The sequence below is a fragment of the Alosa alosa genome, chromosome 23, assembly GCF_017589495.1.
Source record: "Alosa alosa isolate M-15738 ecotype Scorff River chromosome 23, AALO_Geno_1.1, whole genome shotgun sequence".
In the NCBI taxonomy this organism is placed as follows: domain Eukaryota; kingdom Metazoa; phylum Chordata; class Actinopteri; order Clupeiformes; family Clupeidae; genus Alosa; species Alosa alosa.
Window position 1 is genome coordinate 4,507,663 of NC_063211.1, and position 20,358 is coordinate 4,528,020.

At 41.9% G+C, this 20,358-nt stretch overlaps 2 protein-coding genes across 4 annotated transcripts; one reads left to right on the forward strand and one right to left on the reverse strand.

Moving 5' to 3' along the window:
* Positions 1–980: 980 nt before the first annotated feature.
* ccdc80l1 (coiled-coil domain containing 80 like 1) lies at positions 981–9,172 on the reverse strand. The gene is made up of 7 exons (XM_048235311.1): positions 6,758–9,172; positions 6,465–6,621; positions 4,597–4,733; positions 4,253–4,404; positions 3,554–3,657; positions 1,805–1,888; positions 981–1,634 (listed from the first exon to the last, which is right to left on the reverse strand). Exons 1-7 carry the CDS (start codon positions 8,393–8,395, stop codon positions 1,336–1,338), a joined length of 2,571 nt encoding a protein of 856 aa, XP_048091268.1. The 5' UTR covers positions 8,396–9,172; the 3' UTR covers positions 981–1,335.
* Positions 9,173–9,677: 505 nt separating this feature from the next.
* Positions 9,678–13,679, forward strand: faimb (Fas apoptotic inhibitory molecule b). 3 transcript variants are annotated; one of them, XM_048234662.1, is made up of 4 exons: positions 9,678–9,961; positions 10,153–10,381; positions 12,720–12,805; positions 13,210–13,679. In XM_048234662.1, exons 1-4 carry the CDS (start codon positions 9,848–9,850, stop codon positions 13,357–13,359), a joined length of 579 nt encoding a protein of 192 aa, XP_048090619.1. In that variant the 5' UTR covers positions 9,678–9,847; the 3' UTR covers positions 13,360–13,679. The 3 variants fall into 3 exon arrangements, with proteins under 3 accessions (XP_048090619.1, XP_048090620.1, XP_048090621.1); XM_048234663.1 differs by having other exon boundaries at positions 12,720–12,769; XM_048234664.1 differs by having other exon boundaries at positions 12,720–12,783; positions 13,210–13,344.
* Positions 13,680–20,358: the final 6,679 nt, after the last annotated feature.

Consider the following 20,358-nt stretch of genomic DNA (forward strand, 5'->3'; position numbering starts at 1 on the left):
CGCCGCTGAGATGCAAAATGACTACTACCAACTTCAGGGAACAAAGTATAACTATTGCAACAGCGATCAGGGTAGTTGTATTTCTTACACTATTCTATCAACACAGACATTTACATCGATTGTCTGGAATTTGCCTCGAGTGTCCTTTGGAGTAGGTAAGACTGTTTTTAGTGGCAGGCTAGCACATACCGTTGACTTGCGCTAGCCTAGCACCTGCGAACTCTGCAATTAGAACGACTGGATGAACGCGATGTTGAAAACGGTCTCCACTGATAAATATCACACTTGCTTACTTGGAAATGAGGTCCTATGTCCAAAATCCTGAACCACCCCTTTAAGTGGTCCTGAAACTGAAAAGTTTGAGAAACACTGTCAGTAGGGCCAAAGTATTAATGTTTTACTCATACCAAGCTAGATGGCGATATCTTAAAACACAACACATTCCCCAAACAGAATCTCCATCTTAGCCATAGCTAACTTGCTAGCGAACTTTCCATATTAGCTTACTTGCTAGCAAACTTTGCATCATCAGTCTAACTAGTTAAATAGTTGACATTACATGATGAACATTTTCGAATGGACATTCTGGGGAATGTTAATATGTATGAGAGAAGCTTCAACTTCTGGGTATGTAGCATTGTGGCATAAAGCTTAGGTAGTTAGCTTGAAATCTCCAGTGTTCTTGTTCCATGTAGTTTCGTGTTGCAGCCACAGGGTTGCAGCAACAGCACGTAGACTAGCCTACAGGAAAGCTGTTGCGTATTCCTCATTCGGAATATTTTGAAAACGTAACAGCTAGATATTCTGTCTTCTCATTTTGTAGACGAAAATGAAGAGAGATTTTATCTTAGTTTTTATTTCATGCAAAACATTTTAGTCTCGTCTTTTTTCGTCAACTATAATGCATCTTAAGATAGTCTTAGTCAGTGTTTCAGGACATTACTGCCGTCTCGTCATCGTCTCGTCTTAGTCATGAAAAAAAAGGTTGTTGACGAACATATTTCCTCTCGTCTCGTCTGACGAAATTAACACTAGAGTGGGAACCCTGGATAGTTTATCATACACCAGGGATCAAGTTCATGTCCATTAAAACAACATACTTTAACTTAACTTTATACTTTAACTTAACAATATACTTTAACCTCAACATAATGGCTTCAAACTCATTTTGATGATATGCATCCTTATAGGCAATAGCATGTCTGCCAATACCAATGTGCACACCAAATGCCTAGAATTGCACTGTAGCTATGACGCATTGTGCACCCCCCTTAAATGGGTACACCCAGTACATTGAAAACTGACCAAAAGCAGACTTCCTATACTGTGTTACTCTTAATAACCATAACCCCGATGGTAGCCATCACGGTGACCTTCATGATGGGTATACTCGTCGTCGGGGCAACGCATGCCAAGGGAGAGCTGGATGGCCATTTCCTGTCTGCGCAGCTGCATGGAATCCACCAGGTCGTAGATGGTGGACATGGACCACATTGGAGAGGGATACCACGACTTCACATTCCCATCTTTCCCCACCAGGAGCATGGAGAAGGACTCTGGGCTGATCTGGAAGTAGTTTCTGATGTCCATCACCAGTGAGGCAGAGAGGTGCTCCCTCTCCACTGAAGCACTTCCTGTGTTTGGGAAAGGTGCACAGATCACATGTAATAATAACACCAGTGGCCTTTATAGTCATTTCAATACGAATACATTTGTGTGTTACTGATTAATTTATACATATAGTAGTGTGAATGTATTTCTTTTATATGTCGGTGTTGTTGTTGTAGTTGTTTTCAGTACTTACCATTGATGGGGTATAATTCTAGAACTCCACTTGCGTCCTGTCTCTCTTTCCCCACTAGTCTTAGCACAGCCATGTGACGTAAACCTGGAGGTTGAAGGTCTTAATGTCACTAACTAAGTATCACACTTCCAAATCAGCTTGTTCAGAGAGAAATAGAGAAAAGACATCACAAGTTTAGCGTGTTTGGGGCACGTCACCCCATTTCAAATCAGGTAAGGTTGTTGCTGCACCATCTCCATGGTTTAAAACATGTCTATATCATGAATGGATCCCAAAAACCAAAGGCCTGTAAAATATTTCTGTTCAAATTCTTTATATATTTTAACCCTTGATATTATTTCAACGTCATTCTGACACATTCAAAAATTGTGAATGTCTCTACAACAATAGAACCTAGACATTTCCTACTCACGTAGTAATGCATTAAGCTTACAACAATGTCGCCTACTAATCAACAACACTCAGGGCACAGAAAATCTGTTTTTCATCACAAGCAAACCCAACACCAGCTCGAGAGAAAGACTTCCCTCTACATGGGCAAGCCCAAATTCCATGGATTCCCGATGAAGTCCCATGAGGTTTCCTCTCACCCAGTCTGAGAGAGAGACTCCAACAGGACATTATGTGCATGCACGCAGGTTTAATGAACGCCGCTCCAACATTTTTGCTCCTTTATTTTCATTAGAATATAAAAAATATCCTTGCCCAGTGCTGTTCAGTTCTTGAAACAACAAAAAATACAGTAGGCCTGTAGAACTCATGAAAAGGTCCATAAACCACAGGTCTGGAAAAACCAACTCTGGTCTTTTTAAACAGCTCCCTAGATTAATAGCAAACATGATCTAAAGCTTTTCAAAAGACATTAAAGAAATGTGCCTTTTTTTGAACAGAGACAGACACACACAGAAGCATCAAATTGCGCTCTCTCTCTCTCTATCTCTCTTTCTCTCTCTCTTACACACACACACACACACACACACTGAAGTCCTGAACTTCTATAACCCAGAGGCGCTGTATATTAGAATGCAAATGTTCGGATGCTTGGCTGGATCTCACTTACATGCTAACTGGTGTCTTTTGGCAATATAGTTGGCAACGTCATGCTGTGAAGGCGTTTCTTTCAGCAACGTCATGCTGTGAAGGGGTTTCTTTCATTTGTGTGATGTGTTCCAGCTTAGAACATAGAACTGCATAGTGCAGATCCTGGACGGGTAGAGGGAACGTTGTAGAGAACAACACACATATACTTATCTGTCCTTCTCAACAAGAGTTTGAAGATGACACCAGAACTATAGCTGCCTGAGGAAAGCCTCATACCTCAGAAAGAGCTAAATTGTTGCATAGTGTTGCTTTTGGTTAGTGAAAACACAGCCAATCTATCACACTTGATTACTTGATAGCGTTCTCTGAGGGGCCCAATAAAAAAGCGCATTGATCTGCTATGGAGGTCACCTAGGTTGCAGGCCTGGCTGGTTAGGGTGTAGAGCTGCTGTTGGTAGGCCCACTGGTCATTGCTGGGTGTTAATGTAATATCAACGCAATAGAGCTCACCTAGGTTGCAGGCCTGGCTGGTTAGGATGTACAGCTGCTGTCAGTAGGCCCACTGGTCATTGCTGGGTGTTAAAGTAAGATCAACGCAATAGAGCTCACCTAGGTTGCAGGCCTGGCTGGTTAGGATGTACAGCTGCTGTTGGTAGGCCCACTGGTCATTGCTGGGTGTTTATATAATATCAACGCAATAGAGCTCACCTAGGTTGCAGGCCTGGCTGGTTAGGGTGTACAGCTGCTGTTGGTAGGCCCACTCATCATCACTGGAGGAGGACATCACAAACAGCCTGCGCCTCCAGCGGAACCTGGCCACCAGATGGAGAGTTCATTTAATTAGAGAGCACAGAAAACAAAATGGAGGAGAAGATAACATGACCAGGCAGCATACAACTACTAGACCTAAAACCAAATCACTGGATGATTGATTCTAGAACTGCCATAACTAAAACCAAATCACTGAATGATTGATTCTAGAACTGCCATAACTAAAACCAAATCACTGGATGATTGATTCTAGAACTGCCATAACTAAACTAAAACCATTAAAATGATTGATTCTAGAACTGCCATAACTAAACTAAAACCAAATCACTAGACGATTGGTTCTCTTGCAGAATTATGACCATAACCCTAACCCTATAACCATAACCCTAACCCTATAACCATAACCATAACCTTATAACCATAACTATAACCTTAACCATAACCCTATAACCATAACCATAACCCTATAACCATAACCATTATTATAACCTTAACCATAACCCTATAACCATAACCATAACTATTATCATAACCCTAACCATATAACCAAAACCACAACCATATCCGTAACCATATAACCATATCCATAACCATAACTATAATTAATGTCATAATCCAGAGCATAATATGAGTAACCGTGAAAGGAAGTTCTCCAAAGTTCTTGATTTGTCCTCTTTCTTGCACATCACGCCCTGTTTTTTCTGTTGTTCCATCTCATTAATGCGTGATGTGAAAGTATCCATGTAGTCAAACACAGCCTTCATGGCAATGGGCACTTCATATTGTTGCTGTAATCACAAACAAACTGAAGATGAACATATACGGTATCAAATCCATCACAATGTAAAAATAAACAAACAAAAGACAGATTTGATTTCATGGTCCATACAGTACAAACAGTTCTTAAAACACATATAATTTTATAAATATGAAAATAACTGAAAAACTTGAACTTCACGTGAAGCAAAACAAAAACTGACCTTGACTTTGATCTCAAAGTCAGTAAGCACCATGTAGAAGTCATCATGTGTCATTCCTAGCTCTCTACGAAAGGCCATGATGAGCTCATGATTAACAAGGTCATCATCCTGCAACCCCCTCATTGGTTTATCTTGCTCTACAAAAAATATCCAGCCTTTTTATTGAAAACAATATTGCAATTTAGAGCATAAATCACTTTGATAACTTAATAAACTTTGGTAAATAACATAAAGGCAACAAGCATTTCATTCGAGAAAAAAACCCCAACTGTGAGTTGAGAACTGAATGAGTGTCCTCATTTTCTGGACACATCAGTCTGGGCCTGATGCCTAAAACTAAACAGATTCATAAACATAAATTGTTCAGTCAAAAATATTAATCGGAGTAGATGTGTAAATCAATGTAACAGAAAAATGTAACAAATAGAATGACCTTGCAAAGAGCCAAATGTTCTATTTTTTTTTTCTGTAAAACTAATTTTAAGTTGACAATCACCCAATCACCCAAACCAACGGGTAAATTAGAAGCTCTCTTTCTTCAATCCGTACTCACCCACATGCCAGTAAGCAAGTGGCATGAGACAGTAGGCGAGTGGCATGGGACAGTAGCCAAGTGGCATGAAACAGTAGCCAAGTGGCATGGGACAGTGGCATGAGACACTAGGCGAGTGGCATGAGACACTAGGCGAGTGGCATGGGACAGTAGGCGAGTGGCATGGGACAGTAGCCAAGTGGCATGGGACAGTAGGCGAGTGGCATGGGACAGTGGCATGAGACACTAGGCGAGTGGCATGGGACAGTAGCCAAGTGGCATGGGACAGTGGCATGAGACACTAGGCGAGTGGCATGAGACACTAGGCGAGTGGCATGGGACAGTAGGCGAGTGGCATGGGACAGTAGCCAAGTGGCATGGGACAGTGGCATGAGACACTAGGCGAGTGGCATGGGACAGTAGCCAAGTGGCATGGGACAGTGGCATGAGACACTAGGCGAGTGGCATGGGACAGTAGCCAAGTGGCATGAGACAGTGGCATGAGACACTAGGCGAGTGGCATGGGACAGTAGGCGAGTAGCATGAGACAGTGGCGTGGGACACTAGGCGAGTGGCATGGGACAGTAGCCAAGTGGCATGGGACAGTAGCCAAGTGGCATGAGACAGTGGCGTGGGACACTAGGCGAGTGGCATGGGACAGTAGCCAAGTGGCATGGGACAGTGGCATGAGACACTAGGCGAGTGGCATGGGACAGTAGCCAAGTGGCATGAGACAGTGGCATGAGACACTAGGCGAGTGGCATGGGACAGTAGCCAAGTGGCATGAGACAGTGGCGTGGGACACTAGGCGAGTGGCATGGGACAGTAGCCAAGTGGCATGGGACAGTAGGCGAGTGGCATGAGACAGTGGCGTGGGACACTAGGCGAGTGGCATGGGACAGTAGCCAAGTGGCATGGGACAGTAGCCAAATGGCATGAGACAGTAGGCGAGTGGCATGGGACAGTAGCCAAGTGGCATGAGACAGTGGCGTGGGACACTAGGCGAGTGGCATGGGACAGTAGCCAAATGGCTTGAGACAGTAGGCGAGTGGCATGAGACAGTGGCGTGGGACACTAGGCGAGTGGCATGGGACAGTAGCCAAATGGCTTGAGACAGTAGGCGAGTGGCATGAGACAGTGGCATGGGACAGTAGCCAAGTGGCATGGGACAGTAGCCAAATGGCATGAGACAGTAGGCGAGTGGCGTGGGACAGTAGGCGAGTGGCATGAGACAGTGGCGTGGGACAGTAGGCGAGTGGCATGGGACAGTGGCGTGGGACAGGAAACTAGCACAGGCCAGTACCAAGCGGCATGAGACATGAGGCCTCTTACTCACCCATATGATAGTGGTCAATCTTCATGGTGCCATTGGTGAGAGGGCCAAAGATTGTAATGATGGAGACTTTCCTGAGGGCCATCTCACACACGTGCTCAAGATACTCGTCCCTCTGCTGCTTATACATTCGGTTGTGCTCCGTGGGCGCAGTTACTACCTACGGAGAAATAAATGGGACTTGGATGACAGTGAAAAGCAGAGGTCTCACTCACACCAATAATTTAAGAAATTAATTATCATAAAATAAGCTTGTACACATCATAACCCATCAGTATGTGTAAGCTTATACTTACAATTAATCTTCTCCTCTTTTCAAAATAACTGACAAATCTGTCCAGAGACTTCTTCTTAGCAGATATTTTGTCTGATAATTTCAAGGTGCCATCAATGTCTTCGCCCAATGGCTTTTTCTCAGGATATTTAGCACTCTCACCTGACTTTGCAGCTTTTGGTTTCTTGGGTGCTTTGCTCTTTTTCTGTGTTTTCTCTGTCTTTTCAGACTTTTGTTTCTTTTCAATTTTCCCAGTTTTGAATTGACCTTTTTGTCTGATAATCTCGTCTTGGATATTTATGGCTGTGGCCTTCTCAGTGCCCTCTCCTTGTCGCTTCTTCTCATGTGACACATTCAGCTTCATACTGGGCTTCGTAACTTCACTCACAGTGTGCTCTGTATTGTTATCCGATTGGTTGTGAACTCGATCGAGGGAAAACTCAGTTTTGTGAGTATTGTAAGTGGGGGTGTAAGTGATAGTGTTTGGCTGATAGCTGTCACTCTGAACATTTTTGGTAGAGAGGTGGTCAAATGGATCAACAGTGGGCATACCTGACGCACTTGGGAGACGGTGTGCATTGCTGGGGTCGTTGTTCAGAGCAGTAGCAGTCGTTGAAGTGACGGCGTGCGGGGCTGAGGGAGTTGTTATAGTCGTGGAACTGGTGATAGTTGTTTTTTGTCCTATGGTGCTGATGGCTGTAGATTTGATCAAAGCTCCCTTGTCATCTCTGTTTGAGTCCAGCTGTATCTTAGGACTTTTTGGCACTGACCGTGGAGATTTTACTACCTGGCCCGCCACCCCAGACTCCTTACACGTTTGAACGAAACCTTCCTGCCTCACTTTCTCCAGCCGCCGTGCGGGCGCCTGATCGACGGCCCTGTACACGGCCTCCAGCCTCACAGGGTATGGGTACCGCTCCTCCACCTGCAGGGTCTTCTTCAGCAGAACCATCTCAAATTTACCCTTCTCCAGTTTCAGAAAGTCCATCAACTGTGGCACAAGAGTGGCATCTAAAGGCTCCTCTATAACGGCGCCCTGCTTGGTGATGTGTCGCACCACACCTCCAGCCTCGCCCTCCTGGTGGAACACGACGATCTGATGCATGTGCCGCTCCGCCATCTCACAGTACGCATGCGCTTTCATCTGACTCCTCAGCAGCTGGTAGTAGCTATCTGACTTACGTGGTGCGGAGATAAGGAGCAGACGATTCCTTCCTGCAAACTTGGCCAAAACGCTGATGGAGGCGCTTATGTTGAGATGTTGACGAGCTGGTGAGGTTAAATGGCCAGGCTGAGGTCCACTGTGGTCTATAGAGGCACTGTTGGTAGGGGCCACTTTTCTGGGGTGGGGTGGCCTCCTATTTTTCTGCACCCTACCGGCCTGTGCAGTGCTTAATGGGTCCAGGCTCATGTTCCCCTGAGGCTTTATGAACGGTCCACTGTTCCCTGAGGTGGTGGGTCCTGCAACACCGCCAGCAGATTTCGCAATGTTTTCAATGTGCCTTTTGATCACAGTGTCGGAGTGCTGACTTTGACTACTCTTTCTATATGCCTGCCTGTGCATTCCTCTGAGCTGCGTGTCCGCTTGTGGCAAAACTTCTGAAATGCTTTTAGCTATTGCCAGCATCACCAAACAACAGTAAAGGATTGGGCATTTCATTTTAGCAAAATCAGAAACAGTTATAAAAGCGAAACAACAAATTTACTTCTTCCTCATGTAGAGACCATTTAAGGAGTATGCTGGTCTAATTACTCCCCAACAAAAATGGCACAGCTCACAACCCCAGGGTGCACAATGTCTCGAGCAGCAGATGAAGTCATGAAGCAATAGCCAGGATAAAATGAATACCAGTTGTCTTAGTCTGACAATCATGGACACTATCACTTGTCATGTTACAGAAGTTACATGGGCCACATCTGTATGGGATTAGGATAATCTTCCAGATGTAGCAATAGGGGCCTACAGCAATCTACAAGACAAGAGTTTCGCATCAAATGTTTCAGTAATTTCGACTTATCTGAAAAACTCCAAACAGACAGCCTCCTTAAAACGCAGAATGTATGTAGACCATCGGTTGTCGTAAGCAATCTCACTTTCACTCCTATAGCTTCCTGCGGTTTTCGTTGGATGTCTGTAGACTAAATCAATTTCTTCTGCGGACCGTGTCCCCCTCTTGTCTTCGTGGTGTAGTCTGGCGTCGTTTCCGTTTACAATGGAAAAATGCAGGGATGACCATGTCCTCGACAGGCTCCTACTCTAAAGTCGGAAAGCAAGTAACATATGGGTATCGGATCTCACAGTAAGGCTCAATACCGCCCACCGCTCATGAGGTCTCAGCAAGATGGGTCATAGCCTACTTTTCCCGCTGTAAACCCCAATTATTTACAACTCATTTGCCGTCATAAATATGTATGTGTTTATAAGTTGATTTGCGTTCTCTCTGTTAAAAAATGTTTCATGTTGCACACGTAGACGTTTCTTTAACTCGGTCATATAGATTGATTTATAGCCTATGCAAGAATGGAGAGACATTTGTAGAGACGGCACTGCCATCTACTGGAAATCAGTGGAACATGCAGCAATGTAGACACACTCTGTGAAGACACTCTGTAAGACACTCTGTGAATTTTAATTTAGAAGTACACAGCACACTAGTCTATGCCCAAAACGTGTTATCTCCTTATTCCATAATCTACCATAACCTACATTTACTTGACCCTGTGCATTATCCCATGTAGGCCTACAATGATGTTGTCTTTCTTAGCCTTTTCACAAATCAAACATTTGTTCAGTAAAATTAGAAAATTCAGTTTAAATGTTGAATCATCTGTCTGTACGTATCAGTAGCACAAGTCCCTCCGACAGCGTGAGGGCCTGCACAGGTTGGTTACAGGAGAATCATAAGCCTCTTACACTAATGCACTTGCTGCTGATTGAGCACGTAGCTGCACGCACCAGCCTATGGAGAATTGTTTGGGAATTTGATAAGCCATATTAGAAAAACAATTTGGAAGCATTTATGAGTGCATAGATATGAAAGCATTTGGTGAGATGATGTTTGATTAACCTGATCTTTTGACTATTTACAGAGGTGTCTTTCCTGCTGTTGAAATGTCAAGGGACGTAGCAGCAGTTTGGGACATAGAGTTAAGTGATGGGGCTTACCGGATTGAATTTGAACATGGAACAACAACTGGAAAACGTGTTATTTACATTAATGGAAAGGTATGTTCAGTCATATGTACTACACCAATGTGTATGCAATTAATTTCCCAACTATTCAGGTTTTTAACCAATTCGTTTGTCAATAGTTAGACTATACATAATCTTACAATACCCTATTTTGTATTATTTTTCTGTCATGGTCAAACATAGTTTTAATTGTGCAAGTGGTGTGTCTGTGCTCTGTGCTTTAGGAGGTGATGAGAAAAGACTGGATGTTCAAACTAGTGGGCAAAGAAACATTCACTGTTGGAGTGTTGGAGACGAAAGCCACCATAAATGTAGAGGCCATCAGTGGTTTTGCCTATGAATATGCTTTAGAAATCAATGGAAAGAACTACAAAACGTTCATGGACAATCGCTCCAAAATAAGTAAAACCTGGACTCTGAAGCTGGATGGTATGGACTACCGAATAGTACTGGGTAAGTGACATATGCACAGTCCCATGGCTCTGAAACTTCACATGCCGGCATCTGATAGTTTATGGAAACCCCTATAAAAATTTACATTTATTTTAAATCTATTTTCCTGAGATCTCATCTTTACATCATTATCTTAGCACACGTATAGTAAGCTCTACCAGTGGGATTGTGGTGGTATGTATCACTGATTTATCTATAACAAACACTGTTCACACCATCATCCTGAAAGTAAAAGTGCCACCAATTCTGCATGCTGACATTTTCTCTCTAACAATGCAAGCTATTTCTGCAGCTGTCAAACTATTAGAAATGTGATACATTGATCACTGAAGTAAGTAAGTATAAGTATTTATACTCTTTTGATCTCGTGAGGGAAATTTGGTCTCTGCATTTATCCCAATCCGTGAATTAGTGAAATACACTCAGCACACAGAACACAGTGAGGTGAAGCACACACTAATCCTGGCGCAGTGAGCTGCCTGCTACAACGGTGGCGCTCAGGGAGCAGTGAGGGGTTAGGTGCCTTGCTCAAGGGCACTTCAGCCGTTCCTACTGGTTGGGGTTCGAACCGACAACCCTCCGGTTAGAAGTCCGAAGCACTAACCAGTAGGCCACGGCTGCCCAATGGCACTCCTGCTCAGTCATTGCTACACTGAATGACACTACAGGACAGGGCATATGTTGTATTACTAAATGGGGCGGACCATTTATTGTTTTTCAAAGATATATCATTATCTATCATTATCTTGGAAAAACAATGTCTCTTTATGGTTATGGTTATATGATTTAGCAGACGCTTTTGTCCAAAGCGACTTACAAATAAAAACAATTCAATAGTTAAAAAATAGTAGTGAACAGTTTTAAATGTTGGTCTACATTGAGGAAAATAACAATAACACACAATAATGTCAATGCAATATCAATGATCAATAGCCTAATGAAAATAAACAAATGTCATATACAAACCATAACTCATAAGAACCACTTAATTAATTATTTAATTAATATGATTAATAATGAATTAAGTGTATGCTGAACAGATATGTCGTTAGACCCCTGAAAGACCCAAAACTAGTGCAGGAACGGAGACCACTGGGCAACTCATTCCACCGAGGAAAATGAGGAACCACTGAGGAAAAGAGTCTTGAATTTGACCTAGCGTTTATGGGTGGTCGACACAACTTTGTCTCAAGATAATGACATAAATTAATTGAGATCTTGAGAAAACAAAGTAACATAACTCAATATCGGACAAAAACATGTAAATTGATGGCAACTTGGGATTCCATAGATTTCCATCTTCTTGTGTTCCAATTCCATGTGAATGTATCTTCATGATAAATCTGTGGGGTCAGGCAGTTATTAGATTACATTAGATTAGATTAAATTAAACTTTATTGTCATTGTGCAGAGTACAAGTACAAAGACAACGAAATGCAGTTTGCATCTAACCAGAAGTGCAAAACAAGCAACAAGAAAAGTGAAACAAGAAAAGTGCAGTGTGATATACAAAGTATAGGCAGATGGTGCATAGACAGGACAATAAATATAGTGCAGTGTAGACAGTGGTATACAGTTGATTTACAGAAGGTGGTTTAGAGTAGTATAAATTAAATACAAATATGCGCAATGTATTAGCAGTTACCTTAAGAGCAGAATAAATATGGCTATGTAATATGAACAATGTATGAATAACATGTACAGATGTAACATGTACAGATGTAGTAATGTAGTAGCAGTAACATTATAATAGTAGTAATAATAATATAGATATATGCAGTGTATTGACAGAATATAAAATAAGAAAACAGAATAAATGTGGATATTCAGTATGAAAAATAAAGACAGATATATACAGAATGTAGGGTGCAGTGTGGTAACAGTACGATTTTAGCACAGAAACAGTAACATTATAAGAGTAGTAAGAATACAAAGTGTATGTGCAGGACGAATAGGATGAAAAGCAGTAGAAATCAGCTATATGTAAGTGTAAGTATGTACATTTGTAAATAAATAGATAGAACACTATGGATGGGATAGGGTAGTTCAAATGTCTGGGGGGGTCAGTTAGCCAGTTATATATGCATTGGAACTTATACTCCAAACCAACATCCAGTAGATTTTCCTGGTCACCTGTGGTTGAATTCAAAGAAAACTACGAATAATATATACGAATAATAAAATGTCTGATACCCGTGGGCCTATGCAATGACGCCTGTATGATATCTGTATCAATGGATTCATGGTATTTTTTTTAATCATCTGGTTTTTATTACTTTTACCAAAGATCCTTAATTACTAACTTTAACCCCCTCTGCTTTTACTATCTTTTAAACAGAGAAAGACACCATGGATGTCTGGTGCAATGGAGAAAGAATGGAGACAACGGTGATCACCATTAAGTATATATACTCTTTTGATCCTGTGAGGGAAATTTGGTCTCTGCATTTATCCCAATGTGTAAATTAGTGTATGTGTAAACACACACAGCACACAGTGAACACACAGTGAGGTGTTGCACACACTAACCTGGAGCGGTAAGCTCAGGGAGCAGTGAGGGGTTAGGTGCCTTGCTCAAACTTACGTGGATGTGGGCACGGGAGAGCAGTGCTCAACCATGTACCCCGCCCACATTTTTCCTACTGGTCGGGGATCGAACCGGCAAATCTTCGGTTACAAACCCGAAGCCCTAACCAGTAGGCCACGACTGCCCCACTTTCACTCCAGTTACACAATGATAAATCATGGTCTACCATAAAGATGATACATAGGCTGTAGGTAGGTACACTGATTTGTAAAAACATCTTCATTCTGTTGTTGGTATGCAGGGGGAATTTGCAGATGATGGCACAGAAACACACTTTGCAGTGGCAAACCACAGCTGCTGTATAAAGGCCCTTAGTAGTGGGCGAAAGAGGACTGGCATCATACACCTGCTTCTGGTGGACGGACAGCGTGTACCCGAGTTCATGCAGTGAGCAGGACTGATTCTAAATGGAACTTCACTCAAAAATCATAAATGGATGACCAGTTGGAGCAGTTTTTATGGCACAGAGCTCTCAGTTCAGCTAACTGATAGCCAGCTGATGTCAGATACTGATGTGCTTGAAGTATAGACATTGTTTGTTTATTTATTTTTTGTCATTTGTCAACATGTTTTCAAATGGCAAGCTATGATTGGTAACGGATATATGGTTAATGATGAGCCATCCAGATCTGTTCAGTTTGATTAGTCTTTGCAGTAGGCTATTGTTAATGGTGGTGTAGCCTACATGGTGTAGCCAAATAACAGAAAGAAAAAAACCCTAAAAAGTAAGCATTTGTGAGTGAATTTATTTATGTCATAACGATTGAATGACAGTCTGACTCTCATTTATGGTTTACCCTTGTAAGTGTATCTTGGGTTTTCATGCAAGCTGCTTTACGCACAATCACGCAATAAGCACCGTAATCATCGTATAGACGCGACCTCATCTTTTCCTGAAGGGAACAACCAAGGACTGACCACGCGCAACGATGTTTGAGAGGATACGGACCAGACGGGACGGATCGAGCTGCAGGAGGAAGGGAATTGCACCCATCTCTTGCTGACAAAAAAGGAGAACTCTTCGCAAATAACGTGATTATTCAAAGGATCAGACACATCTTTGTGTAGTCTACGACGCTATCGGACTCTTTTCTGGAACCTATCCTGGTTGTTGAAAGTAGTTTGGCATGTGTTCTGCTAGCTTAGCTGAACTAAACAACGATAAAGCGAGTTGACTGCGCAGAATTCATATCTACCTTCACTGACTAGCTTGCGTGCTAGCTAAGAGAATAGTTCCGGCGCTTCGACAGTATTTTCCTACTTTCACAACCATTTGGATAGTCTGGATACGTTAAAACATTGACAAATGTTAGAACCGGTTATTCAGACTTTTGCCTCCTTTACTGGTAGCATTCGAGGGGCCTACACTGGTCACCTCTGCTTCTATTTAACATTAGCTTAGCCAGCTATGAAAGTATTTGGTGTTTTGGAATATTGCTACAGTTGTAACGTTAGTATCAGAGGTTTTTGGCAATGCTAATATTTCATTCCTAGTCTCCGGAGTCGGAGTGAGGATATGGGGAAGGATTGCCGGACTGACTGCTCAACAGTCTCTCCAGCCAATATTTCAAATTGGGAGAGCTCAGAATCTCCCTCCGGCGTTTCTGCTTCTATTTTGGGGTGTGCTGTTTGGAAACACTACATGGGCACATTTCATAGCTAGCTAACGTTATCGTTTGCTAGTTTTATCGAGTAATGCCAATACATTGTCCGCAACTGGACAATGCAGAACGAATAAATATTAGTTAACGTTATAACCTGAATCATATCTAACGTTCGGCTATCCCTTCAATGACAGACGTCCTAAACCTATTGTGAGTGATATCCAGCTGGCTATGGTAGCTTGTCAGCTAGCGTGCTAGCAAGGTTAACCAAAATACAATAAGTGAGCTAACATATCCTTTGCTTGCTTCATTGCTGCACTTTTAAGTATCCAGAGGTGACTTGTGCTGTAAGTGAATCACAAAAGCCGGCGTGTATACGTATCAAGCGATTGTTTAAACAGGATACAGACATTTGGAGCGCAACTGCGAATATCATTTGAAAGATGAACTATCAGCAGCACCTTGCAAACTCCGCCGCTATCCGGGCGGAAATCCAGCGGTTCGAGTCGGTCCATCCAAACATCTATTCAATTTATGAACTCTTGGAAAGGGTGGAGGAGCCTCTGCTCCAGAACCAGATTCGGGAACACGTTATCGCCATTGAAGGTAAGACACTAAGGGCTATTAATTATATAGCCTGTGTTATTGTTGATAACAATTACAATATTCACGTAGAACAGTAGCCTACACATTTACGTGGAACATTCACATGTCACTTGAAACACGTGCTCAATTATGTCATTGTAGATCATGCTAACATTACGTTAATGTTTACGTTACGTTAATGACAGGTAGCATGGATGTAGCCTACTTATGACTTATGTCATGATTATGCATGATAACCTTGTGCATAGAAGGGCTTGTAGAATCTGCGTCAGTTTTCACGCATGACATCCCCATTAATCTGGCAAACCACTCATACAATAAATTATTATTTTTTTACCTTAAGAACTGTTATGGTGCGCAGCTGTTTGTAGGGTACTCTTACCCGTGGGGTACCTTGTTCCTTACGATCATAATATGCAATTGTATTGCACACTTCGACTGTTATTTAGTTCCTTCAAATCAAATCCCGAGCAGGGCTTTTTCAGTTTCATAGCTGTGTGAGTTAACAGAAGGAAATGAGCAGACCCAGGTTATCCTTGAAAACATTTGTATCTTGGTTCCTATTTGCACGGTTGACACGTTCATACTCGGTGCGCTGATGATGGGCCGTCTGAGAATGTGTTGCCTGAGTGAATGCGTTGGAAGATCATGGGGTCATGCATGAGTGAATGTGTTGGAAGATAATGGGTCCAGTAACAGAGAAGGTCCGAACACTTGCTCTCCATTTTTTTTTTTATTTTACTTCAATATGTGTGTGGGGAATTGAAGTAAAATAAAATAAAAAAACGGAGAGCAAGTGTGCGGACCTTCTCTGTTACTGGATCTTGGACTTTTGGCTCCTGCACCTTAATTTGGATGTGCGCACGTTTCCCAAATTGGAAGATCATGGGGTCATGCATTACTTGCAGGCGAATGTGTATACAGAGCAGGGTTTTTATTTTATTGGCATTCTGATTGGAGGTGACTGACTGTAGATCTGGAAGTTGTACCGAGGGTGAAGAACATCAGTGATTACAATGCCCACAGGTTGTAGACCACATTGTATGTGGCATAGAGGCCATACAGTTTGTCAGTTTAAAAGTAATTTGAAGGAGGGATATCCAACTCACAACAGTTATGGGTGTTTCAGCACAATCTTATCATAGTTAAACAATGCTCTTGTTTCCTGAGAATGTTCTAGTGGAGTATTAAGTGGTTACACACCTTAAACAGTGAAAAGTGACAGGTCTTTAAAAATGAAAGACTTGTCAAGAGGAGGCAAGTCAGTTTTATTTGTACAGCGCATTTCATACACAAGGCAGCTCAATGTGCTTTACATAGTCAGAAAACTGAGGATGGCAGACAAATATAAATTATGGCATGAGGGAGATAACATATAAGAAATGACTCATCACACATCATAGAAACCTCTCAAACTCAAAAGATACATTAGCCTATGCATTGTTTGTTTGAAATGTACTAAAACCCATGTTGGTTGACATGTGACCAATTGAACCAGTTATGAACTAACTGGGTAGCATATGAAATGCTGCTCTCCGAAGTGGTTGGGGAGACAGTTGGTCTTTAACCAGCCAGAAGGTATGAGCAGTGTGAGACCAGGTGTGAGACTGCTGCAGTCAGGCCGAATTGGGCTGATATTGCACTTTATTTTTCACCTGCTGTAACAGTAGCAACACCTGTTCTGGCTTCATACTGGTCTTCAAGATACCATTATTCTGTAGTCTGTGATAAGTAGAGATCCAGTTTTAAATATACTCATATCTACCCAATTCTGTTGAGGATACACTGGTTCACAATGGTTTATTAAAACATGGTTGAATATACCATAACACAGATAGTCTTTGTTTGTGGTATTGCTAACAACACATACCAATTGTAGTCAATGACACCTGTATTCAAATTTTTTTTTTATCATGATGATGACTAAGTGAGTCAGATGGGACAAGGAGAGAGAGAAAGAGGCACTCACAACAGGTAGCCTGGAAAATGTGTTGAATAAAACAGAATCAGTGGTGCAGACAGCTGCTGCCTACTGTTTGATGCAAGCAGTAGTGTCTGAACTCGGAAGGCTTGTGATGTAAGATGATGTGTAGGACATTATGCGCTCTCCGCATACAGAGTGAATCAATTGTATGCAAATGCTTAATTAACCTTCCAGTAATGGGGTGAGGTACAATACTACAGTGCCTGACTGTGCAATAGGGCAGCAATGATTAATCAATGAATCGATTAGTTGGCGACTTTGAAATTAAGGACTATTTTAGTAATCGTGAATCCTTCATCAGTTTGTAATTTTTAAAGAAACTACCTCAGAATTCTCAGATTTTTACATCTTTAAACTTAAATATTATCTGCCTTACATGGCTGTGGTCTAAATGGTGCATTTGAGGACATATTCTTGGGCTTTGGGAAACACTCATTTAATTCAATTAATCGACTATCAAAATAATCATTAGATGCAGCCGTCATGTGTAGGTACAGTTTGGCCTGCCTGGGTTTTACAATGTTGGGAGAAAGGTGTAATAATGTACCAATATGAATCATGATGATTAAGAAAGCAGCCCTAACAGTTTGTACTCATATTGTATGGCATCTTAACATGAGTGGGACTCCTGTTTGACAGATGGCAAATCCCCTTTGAAAATTGATAGGTCAGGCCTACATCCCCCCCTCCCTCCCAACGCTAACTCCCACAACTGTGTATCTCCTAATGGAATGGAGAGTGTTTGGGGGCAGGGGGTGGGTAGTGGGAGAGTGGGGAGGTTGTGGTAGAGAAAAGCGAAAGAGCAGGAGAGGCTTCTCAGTGAAAAGCAATTACGCAATGCTTGGATTGAGGTCCCATACTAAGCGCAACGCTTTTACTCCGTCACATTAGTTGGTTATGCAAGTAAAAGGCTGACACACTCTCTCCTCAGCTGCTGATGTCAGAAAAGCTTGGGTCTTTTTTGTGTTTGTAATATGGAGCCCTTCCTTGGCGCTTAGCTGTGTGTGAATGCAGGCCAATATGACCGGTACTTCCGGACAGAAGGATCTGAGATTTATGTGCCACACAGGTTTGTGTGTAAAGGTCAGGGCACATGCTGTTCATTAACCAGGGGCAGAAGAAGTGTCTTTATTTATTTATATTGAATGACGACAACAACAACAACATTGGATGCAAAGATGGACACCAGGGATGGAAATTAGCACCAGCCACATGCTGGTTAAGCATGAAAGTGGCCAGTAGATTTCAGACACAAAGTAATCATTTAATATTGAGTGGCTGGTAAAGTAATAATGTCCACCCCTGATGGACACCATGGTCTTTTTTGTTGCATTTGTCTAGCTCAGATGTTTACTGATCTTGTGTTTCTCATTTAGGGTTTATGGTAAATTCAGCTCTAAAACCACCTGGTTTCAGCTGGTGATTACATGACATGGGAAGACACCACATGCTCAGTTTTGAGTCTCCCTAGTCAAGAAGAGATAGCCCTATCAGGAATATGGGCAAAGTGGTCAATCCATTCACATTTAATATATGCTGGGAATTTTAGTAGAATATTCAACTAAAGACTAATAAAATGGTTCCTGTATGCGTTTCAACAGCTTCCATAGGAAATTAAAGGAACTATCAGCTGTGTGCAATTCTGTGAATTCTTTAACTATGTTAAAGGAACATGCCAACTTTTTGGGAAATTAGCTTAATTTGCCATCTATTCCCATCTATCTAGTCCAGAGTTCTTTTCTCTGTGCGTGTAATAACCAAGTCTGACACTGTTAGCCTAGCTTAGCATAATTAACTGGAAGTGGGTTACACCAGTTAGCCTATAGCTAAAAGGGAATGGGTACTAGGGATTTAGATATTTAAGTGCCGTAATCTGGGAAGAAAGCAATAATGTGTGCTAAATGGTATGCATTGGTCATCTTAAAATCACAAATACTCATGCCATAGCCTACTGATGATTTAAGTTTACACAAAAAGTAAAGTTTGGAATTTAAGGGGCAGACATATGGGGGTCCATTTGTTTTAAGAGCTTCCACTGTCTAGACTACAATTCAGGGATTAGGCAGCCTAAAGAAAGCAGAAAAGGCTACAGCTGCATTAAAAAAGATCTTCATGGGAAGTGAAAACCAGTGTGTAACCAGTAAGGAATTGAATAGTTAAGTGTTCCTTTTTCAGTTTCACTGAGGGCTTGGCCAGTGTTCATGGTCAGGCTGAATAGATTGTTTTTGCCCATTACCACAGACATACCACAGTTGAAATGGGATGAACTGGCATGAAAAAACTTCTTACACCCGAAAAATCACTTGGAATGATTTTATGTGAGACATAGACCCTGTTTAGTTTTGTTTTAGAAATGCACCTTAGGGTGATCCGATTACAAGTGGTCAATTCTACGAGTGTAAATACAAGTGTGTACTGTTTTAAAGACAAGCGTAAACAAACAAAGTGTAAACAATTACCAAGACACATTATGATTTGATCACACAAACCACTTGCTGAGGTGGTGCATTTGACCACAGTTCTTTTGTAGTGTAAATGCTGTATTCTGATGCACCCCAGACGATGGGAATTCTATGGTCACTAATGTTAGCAGTAACGGAATCTAAACACAAGTGGTCAGCAGTGTCTCTAGCTGTAGATTTTAATGCATGAAAAATGCATCAAGTTAGAACTCTACTAAATAAGATTATTTAAAACTGACTACAATGTTTAGTCTGTGGGCCTCGCTCCTTTTAAATAACTTTACAAGCTCAGATGCATTTATGTTATTTGAAAGATGGTTCCTCTAATTGCTTTCAGATTCAGTGAAAATCCGTTGTGTTTCATGTCTGTACGCTCTTGTTGTAGGCCTGCAATTAATCGTGCAAATTTTGTCGCAAAGGCTGCAATTAATCAGGCAACTTGTAACTCCGTCTCTAACCTTTGTGGTCGATTTTGTTGTGTGACAGACAGTGAAGCCCACCAATCAGAAGTGCTGGGCTTCTCTTGCACTAGGCATCTCCACCAATCAGAAGTGGCCCAACATAAATCACTGAAATATTGAACTGAAGCTTGATTTTCAAAAATCACATCGCAAATCAAATTGCAATACCTGTCAGAAAAATCGCCATATCATGTGGCCCTACAAAATAGCCTAGCTGCTTAGAGGCCAGACTGGCCTATAAGGTCTTTGGTTGAAGTAGATGCTGAAACATGA